Genomic DNA, 19,648 nt, shown 5'->3' with positions numbered 1-19,648 from the left:
GTAACCCATTTTCTTAACTTTCCACATTGCATTCGTATGCGGTCGAATTTCTACGTTTTTGGTTGTTAGAATGTCCCAAGTCGTGTTGTGATTTTGTTACAAACAAGTGTAACAAAGTGCTGGGAACTTTATCAATGACGGATCACTTGTTCATTATTCAAAAGTCATTATAAACTCGGTGGTTCGAGACCTGAATGCTGATTGGCTGACAGCCGTGGTATATCAGACCATATACCACAGGTATGACAAAACATATATTTTTAATGCTCTAATTACGGTGGTAATCACTTTATAATAGCAATAAGGCACCTCAGGGGTTTGCGCTATATGGCTTATATACCACGGCTAAGGGCTGTGTCCAAGCACTCCGCGTTGCGCCGAGCCTTAGAGCAGCCCTTAGTTGTGGTACATTGGCCATATACCACACCTCCTCTGGTCTTATTGCTGAAGTATAGCAGGCCACTTGGAAAAGTGAGTCATTTCTATATTCCAATCCATGTGGAGGGGATTAGGCTAAATCTCAAACAAGATGACACTGAGGTGCAGTGTGTGTGTGTGTGTGTGTGTGTGTGTGTGTGTGTGTGTGTGTGTGCGTGTCTGTGTGTGTGTGTGTGTGTGTGTCTGTGTGTGTGTGTGTCTGTGTGTCTGTGTGTGTGTGTGTGTGTGTCTGTGTCTGTGTCTGTGTGTGTGTGTCTCTGTGTGTGTGTGTGTGTGTGTGTGTGTGTGTGTGTGTGAGTCTGGGGAATTCATAAAGTTTAGACTAGCATGACTGGGTATCTTAATGAAGCAGCCCACTTTACAGAAACTTAACTTAGCTTTTTCATAATGTTGTCATAAAGTGTTATAAAGATCATATATTTCTACCATTGTGATACCTGCTTCGTTGCTTTAGTGAGGAGGTGAGGTAGTTTGGTTTGCTACTCAGCTGTTGGGGCAAAGTGCTGCTTTCAGAGGCATGTAAAACTGTCTTACTAGTAGTGCAGAACAGTTACACTATACCCTCGGTGTGTGTATGAACTTGATAGATACATTGTAACCATGGACATTGTAGCAAATAACCCCCTAAAGGTCTGGCCTTTTTCAAGGCATAACGTTTTACTTTTAGCCAGTGTTTCTGTCGATCTAAACGTACTATTTTTCAGGTTGTAAGAAAATATATTTATTTTATCTGAACACAACTCTAAATCACCAACTTTTCAGCTTCTCTTAGACTTGGTTTGTAGTGACGTTGTTATGACAATTTTTTATTTTTTACATGACACAAAATGATCATGTTGGCTCCAGTAGATGCCTCGTACTCTTTCCCGTAAACTGCGAAACCAACCAACCAGCCTACACGGCAACATACGTCAGGAAAAGTCACAGATCCTGTCTATGAAAGCCCTCTTGTCAGTGAACGTTCTTTAATGACGTGGCCAAAGCAAATAAAGGCTTTCCATCATTCGAGGAGGGTAGAGAGTTAAAACATAGTCTCAACAATGTATAACAACAGGCTATTTATTTATTGTATTGGCTACCCGTATGTCTTATGTACCAAATATTTATGTTGTGCATATGAATAACAACTTAATAGTGATAACACACACGTGCATAAATTGTATTTATTATACATAATATACATCAAAATATCTGGCCGCTAAAAAATATCCACTTCTCAAAGTCAACTTTGTCCTCACTGTAGCCGTGTACCTACTACTGAATCTGAATGATACACAATGCACTTCACAAACCCTTAATTAAGTTTACACTGGGAAATGTTTTATCACAATAATCCACTGATGTGCGAAGCCACTCTTTAGTCTCATTTTCTAAGACAATTTTAGTTTGGCTTTTTTTTTGTTGTAATTTAGCGAATTATGGAAAAACAATGAGACGTAACATCAGTATTCTGTCGTGTTTACTACTCTATACAAGGACGGCTTCTTTCAAAATGGAGAGAAAAGATCCAAATAGTTAGTTTGATAAGAGCTGTGTGAAGATTATTTCCCCATCTGTGAGTTCTTTGGAGGGGGGGGGGGGGGGGGCAATGTATAGGGAAGGAGCTTTATGGCTGACGCATGGATTTGAGTCTCGTCGTCGGTCGGAGAAAGCAACAATGGGTGGTTTTGTGTTTGTTATACATATGGCTTTAGAGTTTGCACAACTTCTTCTAGGGTGATTTTTTTTTTCCCGAATTGCTGTGAGGCCAGCCTCTCACTTTGCAGTGTATCTTTGTACCAAATTCCACATGTAGGTGCTGCTGTATAAATACATTATTAATGAAAATATACATAGTTTGAAGCCTCATGAAATTAAACAGTTATGTAAAATATAAAAATCCTATAGGACATGAGAACCTTAACTAGAGTAGATTAAACACATCTATGTCTCCCTGAGAACCTTAACTAGAGTAGATTAAACACATCTATGTCTCCCTGAGAACCTTAACTAGAGTAGATTAAACACATCTATGTCTCCCTGAGAACCTTAACTAGAGTAGATTAAACACATCTATGTCTCCATGAGAACCTTAACTAGAGTAGATTAAACACATCTATGTCTCCATGAGAACCTTAACTAGAGTAGATTAAACACATCTATGTCTCCCTGAAGAATTGTAGACGGCGACGATCCTAATGTAAATTGAGACGTAGACTATTACAGAAATGAGGTCAAATGGTGATACGTTTATTGATGAAGATTTAGATTTGTTTTGTCGACTCAGGCACCCTTCATTACCATACAGCAAAGTTTTGCATTTTTCTGGAGGCGGTTGTATCTCAGTGAAAACACATTGAAATCGAAAATTATCATTAGACATACTGTATAATATCTGTATAGTCATTTCTGACCGTTGTCTAGGAAACCCCCCTAATATCCATTCACTTAAATAGACAAGAGTAAAGGCCTGCTCACATATATTTTCTCACTTTGAATGTTGTTTTTGCTTTTAAAACAAAAAGCACTCTATTCATGTCACGTTCTGACCTTTATTTCCTTTGTTTTGTCTTTGTTTAGTATGGTCAGGGCGTGAGTTGGGGTTGGGCAGTCTATGTGTGTTTTTCTATGTTTTTCCATTTCTATGTTTGGCCTGATATGGTTCTCAATCAGAGGCAGCTGTTTATCGTTGTCCCTGATTGAGAACCATATTTAGGTAGCCTGGGTTTCATTGTTTGTGGGTGTTTGTTTCCGTGTGAGTGTTTGTCGCCACGCGGTACTGTTTCGGTTTGGTTATTTCACGTATTAGTTTATTGTTTTTGTATTTCATAGTGTTCAGTGCTTTTCTATTAAAATCGTCATGAACACTTACCACACCGCATCTTGGTCCGATCCTTACTCCTCTTCAGACGAAGAGGAGGAAATCTGCCGTTACAATGGAACACACTGGTCTACTGTGCCTTTAAATATTCAGTTTAATGCTTTTGCAAGTGACTAGACACCTCCTCTGGTGGTTTAATACATGCAACCAGGAGAGGCAGGAAACTTGTGATTTTCCTTAACCCTCTGACATAATTCACATGTTTACTTTGAGAGGATGGACAGCAGTAATTGCTAGCGGTAAAACTGTGTAATAACACATTGGCAAACAAATATACTGAACAAAAATATAAGCGCAACATGGAACAATTTTTAAGATTTTACCGCGCTACAGTTCTAATAAGGAAATCAGTTAACTTAATCATCTCTGTGCATTCAAATTGCCATCGATAAAATGCAATTGTGTTTGTTAACCGTAGCTTATACCTGCCCATACCATAACTCCACTGCTACCATGGGGTACTCTGTTCACAACGTTGACGTCAGCAAACCGCTCACCCACACGACCCCCCCATACATGTGGTCTGCAGGCCGGTTGGACGTGTTGCCAATTTCTCTAGAAATTTCTCAATTTCTCTTATGGTAGAGAAATTAACATACAATTCTCTGGCCACAGCTCTGGTGGACATTCCTGCAGTCAGCATGCCAATTGCACGCTCCCTCAAAACTTGAGGCTCACTAATAGGGATGTAAACAAATTTCTGCACAAAATTTGAGAAAAATAAGCTTTTGTGCATATGAAACATTTCTGGGATCTTTTATTTCAGCTCATGAGACATGAGACCAACATGTGACTTGTTGCGTTCATATTTTTGTTCAGTATAGTTTTTTTCCAGGTTTGTGGGAAAATGGGTCCAGGGTTAGAGTAGCCTATAATAGTTGTTTATACAGCTTATTCTTTTCTTTTCTTTTGTTTTAAAAAGTCCGTCCCACTGTCAATAACCTGTAATAGTTATTTTATTTCACACAACTGTTGCATTTAACAGAAACATGTTTTTCATATATTCTGAACAACAAGGCTCTCAAAGGGATAGAAAGTGGGCCTTGTTCTTGTCAGTTAAGAGCAAATTCCTATTTACAATGACGCCCTACCCCGGCCAAACCCTAACCTGGATGACGCGGGGCCAATTGTGCTCCGCCCTATGGGACTCCCATAGGATACAGCCAGGAATTGAACCAGGGTATGTAGTGACCCCTCTAGCACTGAGATACAGTACCTTAGACCGCTGCGCCACTTGGGAAGCCCCCTGAGTGTGTTCACCTGTTAAAGCAAGTCAGTATTTGAACAATTGCTTGTTGTACCTCCTCCAGCCATATGGATGGGGGTGGCTTGTACTGGGCTCTGTATGCAGCAGTGGCCTATGGTGTGGTTTGGGAAGGTGTAGTGATGTGGGCCTAGACACTTTCTGTTTTATATTAGGGATAAATCAAGAGGCCTACGTTTCCAGACCTGCTGTCTGTGTCTGGTAGACATTTCTTGTAGGTTTAGATCAGGATTAGCCCTTTATCACATAAGAATCCGCACCTCTTTTCTACACCAGACTTAGAAGTTGTGTTTGTGTGTGTTTGTGTTTTATCTTAGGACTTCCATAATGCACTTTGGGCTAGCCAGCTTAGAAATTCCCTTAACCATCACTCAGACACAGATAAACCTATTGATTAGGAGCAGAGTATGCAAAAAAATTTGGTTATCTCCTCTCCTCTCCTCTCCTCTCCTCTCTCTTCTCTTCTCTTCTCTTCTCCTCTTTAGAACTCTGATGAGTCAGTTTAGCCTCTTGTGTTCATGATCTGTCTATCAGGGTGTGTTCTTTATTTCCTCCACTATTGTTCAGTGTTTTTCTACTGTAGTGGGCACGGCATAGGCCATTACATCTCAGACAGGTTGGACAGGATGAGTCGTCGAGAAGAGTTTGAGAAAATAGTGTTCCTGGGGTAGGTTTGTTTTCCTGTGTCCAATTTGGTTTGCCAGAGGGTCTACCGTTAGAGCTCCTATTCATTCATGAGACCGACAGCCCGGCAGTTGGATGATGCCTTGCACAGGACTGACTCTGATTTGTAATGACCGCGTCATTAATTGTGTTTTTACTGATCATTGTTCTCTCTCTCGAAATCACATAGAAGGCAAAATGTCGGTCAGTATGGCCTTCATACGTTTTATGACTTTTTATAGCTATTGTTATAGATATCTTTATAGCTATTGTTTTGAGACGAATTTAGAGGTTTACTTGCATGTTTAATGTGCATACATGTTAAGGTACATGTAGACTTTAAAGAATATATTGTGTTGATTTCACTTTTTTTGTGCTTCCTTGATTTTTACGTGTTTCCTTTTTTTTTATGGGGTGTGATTGCAGAGAGAGAAGCGTTGTGATGTGTGCTCCAGTGGAACCCAGGACTGCTATGACCTGTGACCTCTGAAGACACACGTGGAAGAAGAGAGACAACTTTTACAAACTTCAGAAAGACCCTGCCGCCAACAACAACAAGACCAAAGAAAAGACAATGGAATAAACGAATCTCCGGCATGGACGTGGAATTAAGGAGACCTCCGTCAAGAAGCAGGGACCCTGGATGTTGATCCTACCCTGATAATCTTTCTCCCTGTGGAATCTGTGCTGATAATGCGCTAACCCAATGCTCAGCAGAGGTATGATCTCTCTTGTTGTAGGCCTCAATATACAAAGATTAGGCTTAGAAAAATGTGAATATTGTTTATTTTCACGTAATTTGAAATGGTTTCAAGTCAGCCGAAACCCAAATTATTAAAGATTGTAAACGCTTTTTTTCAATCTTTTTCGAAAACCGAGTCACAGGGTTCTCAAAATCATTTTATTGAACTGTACCTTAATCCTCGTTGTTGTGGAGTTGTTTTGTTCGGCTTCTTTTTAGCAGTTTTATGTTCTTAGCTGTGGTATATTCCAGCATTTTGATCTGGTGTTGAAGGCAGTACCATCTGTATTTGTAGAGCTTATTATGTGGAATGTTGTCTATATTGACTTAATGTTTCGACCTCCCCCTGGACCACACACATGCTCATGGTACGTTCTCCGTTCACTCTGTTCTTGTCTAGATGGGTCAACTGACAGTTTTATTGTCTGTATCTTTATGATCTGATCGTTTACAAAACGTTCCAGGAGGTTGTTGCTATAAAGTAGGTTTCTACAGTGTTGTTACAGCTTAGTCATACCTAATGTTTATTCATACTGAGACACACAGTTACTGGCAGTACATATAGACAACAGTATTTCATGTTATTGACAAATGTAACAGGACTCATACCTAACGTTTATTCATACTGAGACACACAGTTACTGGCAGTACATATAGACAACAGTATTTCATGTTATTGACAGATGTAACAGGACTCATACCTGAAGTTAATTTCACATACTGAGACACAACGTTTCAGGTGATTTTGCAGGGTAGGAAGGATAAAGTTTCAGGTGAATTTGCAGGGTAGGAAGGATAAAGTTTCAGGTGATTTTGCAGGGTAGGAAGGATAAAGTTTCAGGTGATTTTGCAGGGTAGGAAGGATAAAGTTTCAGGTGATTTTGCAGGGTAGGAAGGATAAAGTTTCAGGTGATTTTGCAGGGTAGGAAGGATAAAGTTTCAGGTGATTTTGCAGGGTAGGAAGGATAAAGTTTCAGGTGATTTTGCAGGGTAGGAAGGATAAAGTTTCAGGTGATTTTGCAGGGTAGGAAGGATAAAGTTTCAGGTGATTTTGCAGGGTAGGAAGGATAAAGTTTCAGGTGATTTTGCAGGGTAGGAAGGATACAGTTTCAGGTGATTTTGCAGGGTAGGAAGGATACAGTTTCAGGTGATTTTGCAGGGTAGGAAGGATACAGTTTCAGGTGATTTTGCAGGGTAGGTAGTAGTAAGTTACTGGCAGTATGTATTGCTTGTATAGCCTAGAACAATATTGCATGTTATTGACAGATGCAACAGGAGTGCTGCTTTGCCTTTGCCATGAACTGCTGAGGAATAATTAATTATGAAGATAGACGAGTCTAATTAGATGTGAACCAACACCTGTCCTCTTTCTTAACATTTCAATTTGCCTCGCATGAAACAGTGTCCTTATTTATACTTGTCTTTTGGTCAATGCTAGCATTGCCATCAAGTGGCAGGTTATCACTCTTGATAAGGACACTACAATATTTCAACATTTATGGTAATTATTCAATTACTGCGTTGCTTGTTTTTTGTCACAAGGACTCAGTCATTTATGCTGTTTCTTTCTAAATCCTCAGCGTCAGTACAAGTGTTGTGCCCTTTGCTGTGCATTGCACTATGGCATTGAAGAGCAATGAGCACAGAAATCTAATACTCTCATTAAGTTTGGAAAGTGTCCACACAGCTGGCGGTTTGGACTTCTTAACAGTAGGTGACCTTAAGTGACGTATCTCAAAATGTGTGTCATAGTTGATAATGTTCTCCTCATCCAGATCGAAATATTAAACGTGATAATTAACAGCTATTACGAGAAAATGTATTTGTTAACGCTGCAGAAACGTTTTCTCCTGACTGTCTAGCGATTTCAGTAGATTTGTGTAATGTTTAATATATGCTCTCTAAACCCATCCAGACTACTCAAAACAGAAAATATGTCTGTACTTGAGAAATAACATTACCTCTGTGTTAGAATGGGCTTAACTTAAAGCTTTCAGTTGGTTCTTAGAGCTTTCAGTTGGATTTTAGAGCTTTCAGGTGTTTTTTATAGCTTTCAGTTGTTTCTTAGAGCTTTCAGTTGGTTCTTAGAGCTTTCAGTTGGTTCTTAGAGCTTTCAGTTGGTTCTTAGAGCTTTCAGTTGTTTCTTAGAGCTTTCAGTTGGTTCTTAGAGCTTTCAGTTGTTTCTTAGAGCTTTCAGTTGTTTCTTAGAGCTTTCAGTTGGTTCTTAGAGCTTTCAGTTGTTTCTTAGAGCTTTCAGTTGGTTCTTAGAGCTTTCAGTTGGTTCTTAAAGCTTTCAGTTGGTTCTTAAAGCTTTCAGTTGGTTCTTAAAGCTTTCAGTTGGTTCTTAAAGCTTTCAGTTGGTTCTTAAAGCTTTCAGTTGGTTCTTAAAGCTTTCAGTTGTGCTTCATAGAGACAGCTGAGCTATTATTAACAACCAATGAAACATGCATTCAAGTGTTTCGAGTGTTATTCTCATGATCAGCTCAGCCATAGAAAACAGGCCCAAAGAAGGAAAACACACGATTGTTTTGAATACTTATTGTTTGTGTGTTATTTATCCCATCCTACGTTTACCTTGGTAGATGTTTGTAAAAAGTGATTGGCTTGCGTCTAGATGTTAGACTAAAGTACATGACCTGTATGTGGGACATCAGGTACATCAGTGGATTTATTTAACATGTTACCTGAGCTGATTCAGAGTACTGAGTGTGAAGTCATCATCCTGATAGATGTCTGGTAGCGCCGTCTGCTAAGACAGTTTCCCCATAGTTCCATAATTGTGAGTTCTAATTTACAATATTAATTTCGTGCCCACACACTTTTAATTGAAAAGTGAAAGCCTAGCTGTGAAGGGGGGTCGCCCTGGTAGTAGTTGTAGGTTTTTAATACAGTACCCAAGAACAGTCTATGAGTTACATTGACCACAGGGAAAAGAGCTACATGGTAAATACTGCAATATGGGTTGGATTGAATTGAGCTCTTAATTTTCATTTTCAAGGTGATGATTACACTTTTCTTCCCAACACAACCCACATTTAAACATTTTGTTTGCATCCCATGGGGGATTCAGCCTTACACTGCAAGTGGCAATAGATGTCAGGAACTCATTGTCTTACCACTGTGAGCTAACTATCCAGCGCCGTATTTGCTTGTGATGCACATCATTTTATTACCAGAGCGTGCCAGTGGACTTCTGGTATGTATGCTTTAGTGAAGAAGTGTTGGGATCAGGTACAGCTATGTTTACCCACCCCCTACAATGAATATTTATGAGCAAGTTCCCCCACCCACAACCTCTCACCTGAATGCATTTTTAAAACATTTTTATTGAATGGGTTGGACAAAGGCTGAAATTGGGGTTGTTACCTTTGAAAATACTCCAAAACTAGAAGGTGGTAGTAGCATTGCTTGCCAATGCATATCCATGCATATTGCTTAGGTGGGTTAAGAGATTCCAAGCTATCTGGCTTAATGTTTGGTATTTTGTAGAACTTCGTTGTTGTACCTTGCCAGTGTCGTGTGCATTGTGTCTGTGCACTGAGCTAGCTACCATCTCATAGCCTACATTGCATATGAAGTGTGACTGGCTCATCCATAGATGTTCTATCTTTCACCCTTTTTTGGTTGGCTTCGTGCTCTCTGATTGGCACAAAGTTAAGTTGTTGGCAACTGACGAGCATCTCTGTTATAGTCGGTCGGTATAGTCGGTTGGTCACTGCCGGGTCGGTACGTCACTGCCGGGTCGGTACGTCACTGTCGGGTCGGTTGGTCACTGCCGGATCGGTTGGTCACTGCCGGGTCGGTACGTCACTGCCGGGTCGGTTGGTCACTGCCAGGTCGGTTGGTCACTGCCGGGTCGGTACCTCACTGCCGGGTCGGTACGTCACTGCCGGGTCGGTTGGTCACTGCCGGGTCGGTTGGTCACTGCCGGGTCGGTACGTCACTGCCGGGTCGGTTGGTCACTGCCGGGTCGGTACGTCACTGCCGGGTCGGTACGTCACTGCCGGGTCGGTTGCTCACTGCCGGGTCGGTTGGTCACTGCTGGGTCGGTACGTCACTGCCGGGTCGGTTGGTCACTGCCAGGTCGGTTGGTCACTGCCGGGTCGGTTGGTCACTGCCGGGTCGGTACGTCACTGCCGGGTCGGTACGTCACTGCCGGGTCGATTGGTCACTGCCGGGTCGGTACGTCACTGCCGGGTCGGTTGGTCACTGCCGGGTCGGTACGTCACTGCTGGGTCGGTACGCAGCAGGTAGCTCTTTTCATCTAACAAGAGAAGGAACTGTGATAAGTCTATCTGCAGTCTATCGGCAGTCTACCGGCGGTCTATCGGCAGTCTATCGGCAGTCTATTGGCAGTGAGATTCTCGGTGTGTTTAATGCCTTAGAGTTGTAGAAGGGGTGGTGTGAACCTGCTCATTAAGGAAGGAAAGGTTGAATGCTGCTGGCTGATTACGCCGTCATCTCCCCCCCATTCTCATGCACCTTATTGCAATAACCCTGAAACCCACTGAACTAATCTAATTAGTTTGAGAACAAGAAATTATCCTGGGTCATTTGCAGAATGCATAAACAAGAGAGCGATTCATTCTCTTGTGGCGTTAGAAAATAAATGGGTAAGTGCAGGCCTGTAGTTTTTAGTGGATTGCTTCCATGAGGTCTGCACCATATGGTGGTGGAAACAAAGCCCCAAAAGGAGCTAAGAAAAAGGGGGACGGCCGCTGCAGTGAAGCTGCAAAAACAAAGTGTCTTGAGTCAAACCCCCTTCAATTAAAGGATCTGTTTTTTTTGTGCGTCTAAATGCAGATGCAAAAATACCAGCCGTAACTAAATGGACCCGACCACGTTGTTCACACATAGGAGGAGTCTGGTCAGGATCAGCACCAGAACTGTATTGAGCCGCTTTGCCACAATTCCAAACTGTACATTGTTGAGGAATTCTGCGTTGCCAGGCTATTTTTGGTGGGGTTCCATTTCAGGTTGCCAGGTGACAGAGATTGCATTCCTTCCTTGTTACATGACGACCCATGATCCTCCAGGTATCCTAGTCACAGTATCCTATCCCGCTGGTCACTACTGGAATGTCATGTGGCCAGTAGTAGCCTGATGTGAAAATGTAACTTGTTAAATACTGACCTGGTGCAGTTGAATTTACGTGTGTCCAAAGACAAGTCTCTTCACTTGCCAAAACAATTAAGAACCGTAAGAACCACTCTTTCCTGGTGAGGTTGCTTCCCCAAACCCTCCAAATGATCCCCTCTCAGCCCAACATGATCTTCTCTCCACAGAAAGGCTAATTCACAAGTCTAGGTGTTGCCACAACATGGAGAAGACGAGCATTACGTTTGACAATAGTAAACCTGGTTGGAAAGCCTTCTTTCTTTTGCAAATTGAAGGTTTGGGGTAGAAGCTATTCTGAGTCTCTCAGGGTAGTCTACTGTATGTGTGGCTGCTAAACTCAGAAGCAGTCCGAATCCTCTGCCTTTACATTAGGGGTTATTATTCCTCTGCCTTTACATCAGGGGTTATTATCCCTCTGCCTTTACATTAGGGGTTATTATCCCTCTGCCTTTACATTAGGGGTTATTATCCCTCTGCCTTTACATTAGGGGTTATTATCCCTCTGCCTTTCAATTAGGGGTTATTATCCCTCTGCCTTTACATCAGGGGTTATTATCCCTCTGCCTTTACATTAGGGGTTATTATCAGTCCGAATCCTCTGCCTTTACATTAGGGGTTATTATTCCTCTGCCTTTACATCAGGGGTTATTATCCCTCTGCCTTTACATTAGGGGTTATTATCTCTCTCCCTTTACATTAGGGGTTACTATCCCTCTGCCTTTACATTAGGGGTTATTATCCCTCTGCCTTTACATTAGGGGTTATTATCCCTCTGCCTTTACATTAGGGGTTATTATCTCTCTCCCTTTACATTAGGGGTTACTATCCCTCTGCCTTTACATTAGGGGTTATTATCCCTCTGCCTTTACATTAGGGGTCACAGATACCTGAACCGCTGAACTGCATTAGGTGGTAGAGACCGATTATGTTCTATATTTCTCTGCCTCAAACTACACCACATTACCAAAAGTATGTGGACACCTGCACATCAAACATCTAATTCCAAAATGATGGGCATTAATATGGAGTTGGTCCCCCTTTGTTGCTATAACAGCCTCCACCCTTCTGAGAAGGCTTTCCACTAGATGTTGGAACATTGCTGCGGGGACTTGCTTTCATTCAGACACAAGAGCATTAGTGAGGTTGGGCACTGATGTTGGGCGATAAGGCCTGGCTCGCAGTTGGCGTATCAATTATCCCCAAAGGTCTTTGACGGGGTTGAGGTCAGGTCTCTGTGCAGGCCAGTCAAATTCTTCCTCACCAGTCTCGACAAAACATTTCTGCATGGACCTCGTTTTGGGCACTGTCATGCTGAAATAGGAAAGGGTCCTTCCAAAACGGTTGCCATAAAGTTGCCATAAAGTTGGAAGCACAGAATCCTTTAGAATGTCATTGTATGCGTTAAGATTTCCCTTTACTGGAACTAAGGGGCCTAGACCGAACCACAAAAACAACCCCAGACCGTTATTCCTCCTCCACCAAACTTTACAGTTGGCACTATGCATTCGGGCAGCATTCTCCTGTCATCTGCCAAACCCAGATGTTGAAATGCTGGGCGGCAGGTAGCGTAGTGGTTAGAGCGTTGGGCAAGTAACCAAAAGGTTGCTGGATCAAATTCCCGAGCTGACAAGGTATAACTCTGTCGTTCTGCCCCTGAACAAGGCAGTTAACCCACTGTTGTTTGGATCTCGGTAGTGAGTGTTGCAACTGAGGACAGATGATTTTTATGCACTTCAGCACTCCCGTTCTGTGAGTTTGTGTGACCCGCCACTTCGTGGCTGAGCCGCTGTTGCTCCTAGACATTTCCACTTCACAATAACAGCACTTACATTTGACCGGGGCAGAAATTTGACGAACTGACTCGTTGGATCCTATGACGGTGCCACGTTTAATGTCACTGAGCTCTTTAGTAAGGCCATTCTACTGGCAGTGTTTGTCTATGGAGATTGCATGTCAGTGTGCTCTATTTTATACACCTGTCAGCAACGGGTGTGGCTGAAATAGCCTAATCCACTAATTGCAAGGGGTGTCCACATACTCCTGTATATATATAAAAAATAAACTGTAGTAGTTTATAGAGCAGACCTGTAGTAGTTTATAAAGCAGACCTGTAGTAGTTTTTGGAGCAGACCTGTAGTAGTTTATATAGCAGACCTATAGTAGTTTATATAGCAGACCTGTAGTAGTTTATAGAGCAGACCTGTAGTAGTTTATAGAGCACACCTGTAGTAGTTTATAGAGCAGACCTGTAGTAGTTTATAGAGAAGACCTGTAGTCGTTTATATAGCAGACCTGAATTAGTTTATATAGCAGACCTGTAGTAGTTTATACAGCAGACCTGTAGTAGTTTATATACCAGACCTGTAGTAGATTATATAGCAGACCTGTAGTAGTTAATGGAGCAATTTGATTTAATACTAATGTTGAGTAGACCTGTTGTCACGTTCTGACCTCTATTTCCTTTGTGTTGTATTTATTTAGTATGGTCAGGGCGTGAGTTGGGTGGGCAGTCTATGTTTGTTTTTCTATGTTGTGGGGCAGTTCTATGTTTTCGGCCTAGTATGGTTCTCAATCAGAGGCAGGTGTCATTAGTTGTCTCTGATTGAGAATCATACTTAGGTAGCCTGGGTTTCACTGTGTGTTTGTGGGTGATTGTTCCTGTCTTTGTGTAGTGTTCACCAGATAGGCTGTATTAGGTTTCACGTTCCGTTTGTTGTTTTCGTATTCATTTAGTTATTTCATGTATCGTCATTCATTAAAGAACATGAGTAACCACCACGCTGCATTTCGGTCCTCTCTTTCAACAAACGAAGAACGCCGTTACAGAATCACCCACCACACTCGGACCGAGCAGCGTGTTAACAGGCAGCAGCGAAAGGAGGACGTTATGGACAGCAATGGCATGGAGTATACTACTTGGGAGGAGATCGACAGGTGGGCGGCCGACCCAGGGAGAGTGCCGGAGCCCGCCTGGGATTCGATGGAGCAGTGCGCGGCAGGTTATCAGAGAATGGAGTTGGCGAAGCAGGCACGGCGGCGCGGAAGGAAGCCCGAGAGGCAGCCCCAAAAATTTCTTGGGGGGGGGCTAACAGGGAGTATGGCTACGCCAGGTAGGAGACCTGGGCAGACTCCCTGTGCTTACCGGGGGGCTAGAGAGACCGGACAGGCACCGTGTTATGCAGTGGTGCGCACGGTGTCTCCAGTGCGGGTGCATAGCCCGGTGCGGTATATTCCAGCTCCGCGTGTCGGCCGGGCTAGATTGAGCGTCGAGCCTAATGCCATGAAGCCGGCTCTACGCAGCTGGTCCCCAGTGCGTCTCCTTGGGCCGGCTTACATGGCACCAGCCTTGCGCTCGGTGTCTCCGGTTCGCCTGCATAGCCCAGTGCGGGCTATTCCACCACGCCGCACTGGCAGGGCGACCGTGAGCATTCAACCAGGTAAGGTTGGGCAGGCTCGGTGCTCAAGAGCTCCAGTGCGCCTGCACGGTCCGGTCTATCCGTCACCACCTCCACGCACCAGCCCTCCGGTGGCAGCTCCCCGTACCAGGCTGTCTCTCCGGCCCACCCTTGCAGGGGCTCTCTCCTCTCCAGCGCTGCCGGAGTCTCCCGCCTCTCCGGCGCTACCAGAGCCTTCCTCCTCTCCAGTGCTGCCGGAGTCTCCCGCCTGTTCGGCGCTAGGAGAGCTACTCAGCCCAGCGTTGCCGGAGCTTCCCGTCTGCCCAGCGCCGCCAGTGCCGCCCGTCTGCCCAGCGCCGCCAGTGCCGCCCGTCTGCCCAGCGCCGGCAGTGCCGCCCGTCTGCCCAGCGCCGGCAGTGCCGCCCGTCTGCCCAGCGCCGCCAGTGCCGCCCGTCTGCCCAGCGCCGCCAGTGCCGCCCGTCTGCCCAGTGCCGCCCGTCTGCCCAGCGCCGCCAGTGCCGCCCGTCTGCCAGGAGCCGCCAATGCCGCCCGTCAGCCAGGAGCCGCCAGTGCCGCCCGTCAGCCAGGGGCCGCCAGGGGCCGCCAGTCAGCCAGGGGCCGCCAGTCAGCCAGGGGCCGCCAGTGCCGCCAGTCAGCCAGGGGCCGCCAGTGCCGCCAGTCAACCAGGGGCCGCCAGTGCCGCCAGTCAGCCCAGCCCAGCGCCAGCGCCGCCAGTTAGCCAGGGGCCGCCAGTGCCGCCAGTCAGCCAGGGGCCGCCAGTCAGCCAGGGGCCGCCAGTGCCGCCAGTCAGCCAGGGGCCGCTAGAGCCCCTCCGCCCGGAGCAGCTGCCCCTCTGTCCCGAGCAGCTGTCCCTCTGTCCCGAGCAGCTGTCCCTCTGTCCCGAGCAGCTGTCCCTCTGTCCCGAGCAGCTGTCCCTCTGTCCCGAGAAGCTGCCCCTCTGTCCCAAGCAGCCCCTCTGTCCAGTGGGGTCATTGAGAGGGGTGGGCATGGTGAGTAAGCCACGGAGGCGGACAATAAGGCGGACTAAGACAATGGTGAAGTGGGGTCCGCGTCCCGCGCCAGAGCCGCCACCGCGGACAGACGCCCACCCAGACCCTCCCCTATAGGTCAAGGTTTTGCGGCCGGAGTCCGCACCTTTGGGGGGGGGGTACTGTCACGTTCTGACCTCTATTTCCTTTGTGTTGTATTTATTTAGTATGGTCAGGGCGTGAGTTGGGTGGGCAGTCTATGTTTGTTTTTCTATGTTGTGGGGCAGTTCTATGTTTTCGGCCTAGTATGGTTCTCAATCAGAGGCAGGTGTCATTAGTTGTCTCTGATTGAGAATCATACTTAGGTAGCCTGGGTTTCACTGTGTGTTTGTGGGTGATTGTTCCTGTCTTTGTGTAGTGTTCACCAGATAGGCTGTATTAGGTTTCACGTTCCGTTTGTTGTTTTCGTATTCATTTAGTTATTTCATGTATCGTCATTCATTAAAGAACATGAGTAACCACCACGCTGCATTTCGGTCCTCTCTTTCAACAAACGAAGAACGCCGTTACACCTGTAGTATATTAATACTAATATAGAGCAGACCTGTAGTAAATTATTGCTAGTATAGAGCAGACCTGTAGTATATTAATACTAGTATAGAGCAGACCTGTAGTATATTAATACTAATATAGAGCAGACCTGTAGTATATTAATACTAATATAGAGCAGACCTGTAGTATATTAATACTAGTATAGACCAGACCTGTAGTATATTAATACTAATATAGAGCAGAGCTGTAGTATATTAATACTAGTATAGAGCAGACCTGTAGTATATTAATACTAATATAGAGCAGACCTGTAGTATATTAATACTAATATAGAGCAGAGCTGTAGTATATTAATACTAATATAGAGCAGACCTGTAGTATATTAATACTAATATAGAGCAGACCTGTAGTATATTAATACTAATATAGAGCAGACCTGTAGTATATTAATACTAATATAGAGCAGAGCTGTAGTATATTAATACTAATATAGAGCAGACCTGTAGTATATTAATACTAATATAGAGCAGACCTGTAGTAAATTATTGCTAGTATAGAGCAGACCTGTAGTATATTAACACTAGTATAGAGCAGACCTGTAGTATATTAATACTAATATAGAGCAGACCTGTAGTATATTAATACTAATATAGAGCAGACCTGTAGTATATTAATACTAGTATAGACCAGACCTGTAGTATATTAATACTAATATAGAGCAGAGCTGTAGTATATTAATACTAGTATAGCGCAGACCTGTAGTATATTAATACTAATATAGAGCAGACCTGTAGTATATTAATACTAATATAGAGCAGAGCTGTAGTATATTAATACTAATATAGAGCAGACCTGTAGTATATTAATACTAATATAGAGCAGACCTGTAGTATATTAATACTAATATAGAGCAGACCTGTAGTATATTAATACTAGTATAGAGCAGACCTGTAGTATATTAATACTAATATAGAGCAGACCTGTAGTATATTAATACTAATATAGAGCAGACCTGTGGTATATTAATACTAATATAGAGCAGACCTGTGGTAATTTATTGCTAGTATAGAGCAGACCTGTAGTATATTAATACTAATATAGAGCAGACCTGTAGTATATTAATACTAGTATAGAGCAGACCTGTAGTATATTAATACTAATATAGAGCAGACCTGTAGTATATTAATACTAATATAGAGCAGACCTGTGGTAATTTATTGCTAGTATAGAGCAGACCTGTGGTAATTTATTGCTAGTATAGAGCAGACCTGTGGTAATTTATTGCTAGTATAGAGCAGACCTGTGGTAATTTATTGCTAGTATAGAGCAGACCTGTGGTAATTTATTGCTAGTATAGAGCAGACCTGTGGTAATTTATTGCTAGTATATAGCAGACCTGTGGTAATTTATTGCTAGTATAGAGCAGACCTGTAGTATATTAATACTAATATAGAGCAGACCTGTAGTAAATTAATACTAATATAGAGCAGACCTGTGGTAATTTATTGCTAGTATAGAGCAGACCTGTAGTATATTAATACTAATATAGAGCAGACCTGTGGTAATTTATTGCTAGTATATAGCAGACCTGTAGTATATTAATACTAATATAGAGCAGACCTGTGGTAATTTATTGCTAGTATATAGCAGACCTTTAGTAGTTCAATACTGGGCTTCAGGCAGCAGAGAAGATGGTCCCCTTGCCTCGACAGACCCTACAGAGAAACCTCCAAGCCCCTTTCTCCTCTCTCCTCTCTCTCTCCTCCCTTACTCCTCCCTCTCTCCTCTCTCCCAGCATGAACCCTGCTCTGGTTGCTGTCGGTTTCCTGTCATAAGAGACATACGGTTGGTAGCTCAATCTCTCCCACCCCCAGCGCTGGTACCATCCCATAACTCTTCAGGCATTCCTGTGGACCAGACAGAGACTGGGTCTGCAGTCGCTCCACCAAACCCTCTCAGCACCTATTATGGTCAACAGGCCGGGGTCGCTGTCAGGCCTGCCGCGTTTTGATTCACCGTCTACCCAGGATTCCTCCTGCCTGCGTCTGTTTTCACCATGTTCTTAACCTCCTAGATAGGAGATAAAATATCCATAAACAGCACTTGAAAGAAAATGTAAATGTTTATAGATTTCCTGCGAGACTTATCTGATATTGTTCTTATTCGTACATCTAGGAGTTGACAAAAAGTTGCCTGGGACAAGCCAAAACTCAACCCAAGACCCTTTTTGTACAGGGAGCCTGAACTGATGATTTAAGTGGACAGTTGGCCCTGTAGATGAGGAGCAAGGAACTGACACTGGGGTTGGAAAGAATTCCAAGACCATACAAATCTCTACAAGACATTCCCACCTGTCTGTTCAACGCAGCCACACCCCCGCCACACCCCCAGCCCCAGCCAACTGCTGTATGGAGAGAGACTGGGAGGGAAGTAGCTAACTGCTCTATGGAGAGAGACTGGGAGGGAAGTAGCTAACTGCTGTATGGAGAGAGACTGGGAGGGAAGTAGCTAACTGCTGTATGGAGAGAGACTGGGAGGGAAGTAGCTAACTGCTCTATGGAGAGAGACTGGGAGGGAAGTAGCTAACTGCTCTATGGAGAGAGACTGGGAGGGAAGTAGCTAACTGCTGTATGGAGAGAGACTGGGAGGGAAGTAGCTAACTGCTGTATGGAGAGAGACTGGGAGGGAAGTAGCTAACTGCTCTATGGAGAGAGACTGGGAGGGAAGTAGCTAACTGCTCTATGGAGAGAGACTGGGAGGGAAGTAGCTAACTGCTCTATGGAGAGAGACTTGGAGGGAAGTAGCTAACTGCTCTATGGAGAGAGACTGGCAGGGAAGCAGCTCTGTTTGGGGGGCAGAGAGACTGGGACAGGGTCAGCTTTCTGTTTGGGGGGCAGAGAGGCTGGGACAGGGTCAGCTTTCTGTTTGGGTGGCAGAGAGGCTGGGACAGGGTCAGCTTTCTGTTTGGGTGGCAGAGAGACTGGGACAGGGCCAGCTTTCTGTTTGGGTGGCAGAGAGACTGGGACAGGGTCAGCTTTCTGTTTGGGGGGCAGAGAGGCTGGGACAGGGTCAGCTTTCTGTTTGGGTGGCAGAGAGACTGGGACAGGGTCAGCTTTCTGTTTGGGGGGCAGAGAGACTGGCAGGGAAGCCGCATCTGTTGGGAGACAGGAGAACACTTTTATGGTGCTGCCACTCCTCTCATATTGATGAGTCAGTGCATGCCCGGAGCCTAGAGAGAGGAGAGTGGTAATGAGAGAAAGAGAGAGGAGAGACACACACCCTTGCATACACACCCCAGACACCAGTGTTTATGTAATGCTAGAGTTAAGCAATAAGGCCAGACGAGGTGTGGTTTGGTATATGATATTAGGTTAAATAAAGAATATGGACAATATACCATGAATAAGGACTATTCCTATGCACGACGCAACCCATAGTATACAGTTTGATACACCACGGCTTTCAGCCAATCAGCATTCAGGGCTCGAACCACCTGGTTTATGAAAGCAAATAGTCCTGTTTTGTCACGAGAGATTGTGTCTTAAATCACATGCAGACGTAAACAGACCTCAGTATTTTGAAAATGGTCTGTCTGTATATTATGAGGGTCTCCTGTGTTGCCGGTAA

At 44.2% G+C, this 19,648-nt stretch overlaps 1 protein-coding gene across 6 annotated transcripts in view; it reads left to right on the top strand.

Annotated features, from left to right (window-relative positions):
* LOC110496680 (trichorhinophalangeal syndrome I) overlaps positions 1 to 19,648 on the top strand; it is a 226,967-nt gene that overhangs the window by 7,091 nt on the left and 200,228 nt on the right. For all 6 annotated transcript variants that reach the window (XM_090209285.1, XM_036953490.2, XM_090209286.1 and 3 more), the window contains exon 2: positions 5,652 to 5,944. In XM_090209285.1, coding sequence (XP_090065411.1) covers positions 5,932 to 5,944 — 13 coding nt within the window. In that variant the 5' untranslated portion in view covers positions 5,652 to 5,931. The remainder of the gene's footprint in view (positions 1 to 5,651; positions 5,945 to 19,648) is intronic.

Source organism: Oncorhynchus mykiss, chromosome 18 (genome assembly GCF_057628025.1).
Source record: "Oncorhynchus mykiss isolate SJ-2025 chromosome 18, ASM5762802v1, whole genome shotgun sequence".
In the NCBI taxonomy this organism is placed as follows: Eukaryota; Metazoa; Chordata; class Actinopteri; order Salmoniformes; family Salmonidae; genus Oncorhynchus; species Oncorhynchus mykiss.
The sequence above is the reverse complement of the archived record's forward strand: the minus strand, read 5'-3'. Positions and strand labels throughout refer to the sequence as shown.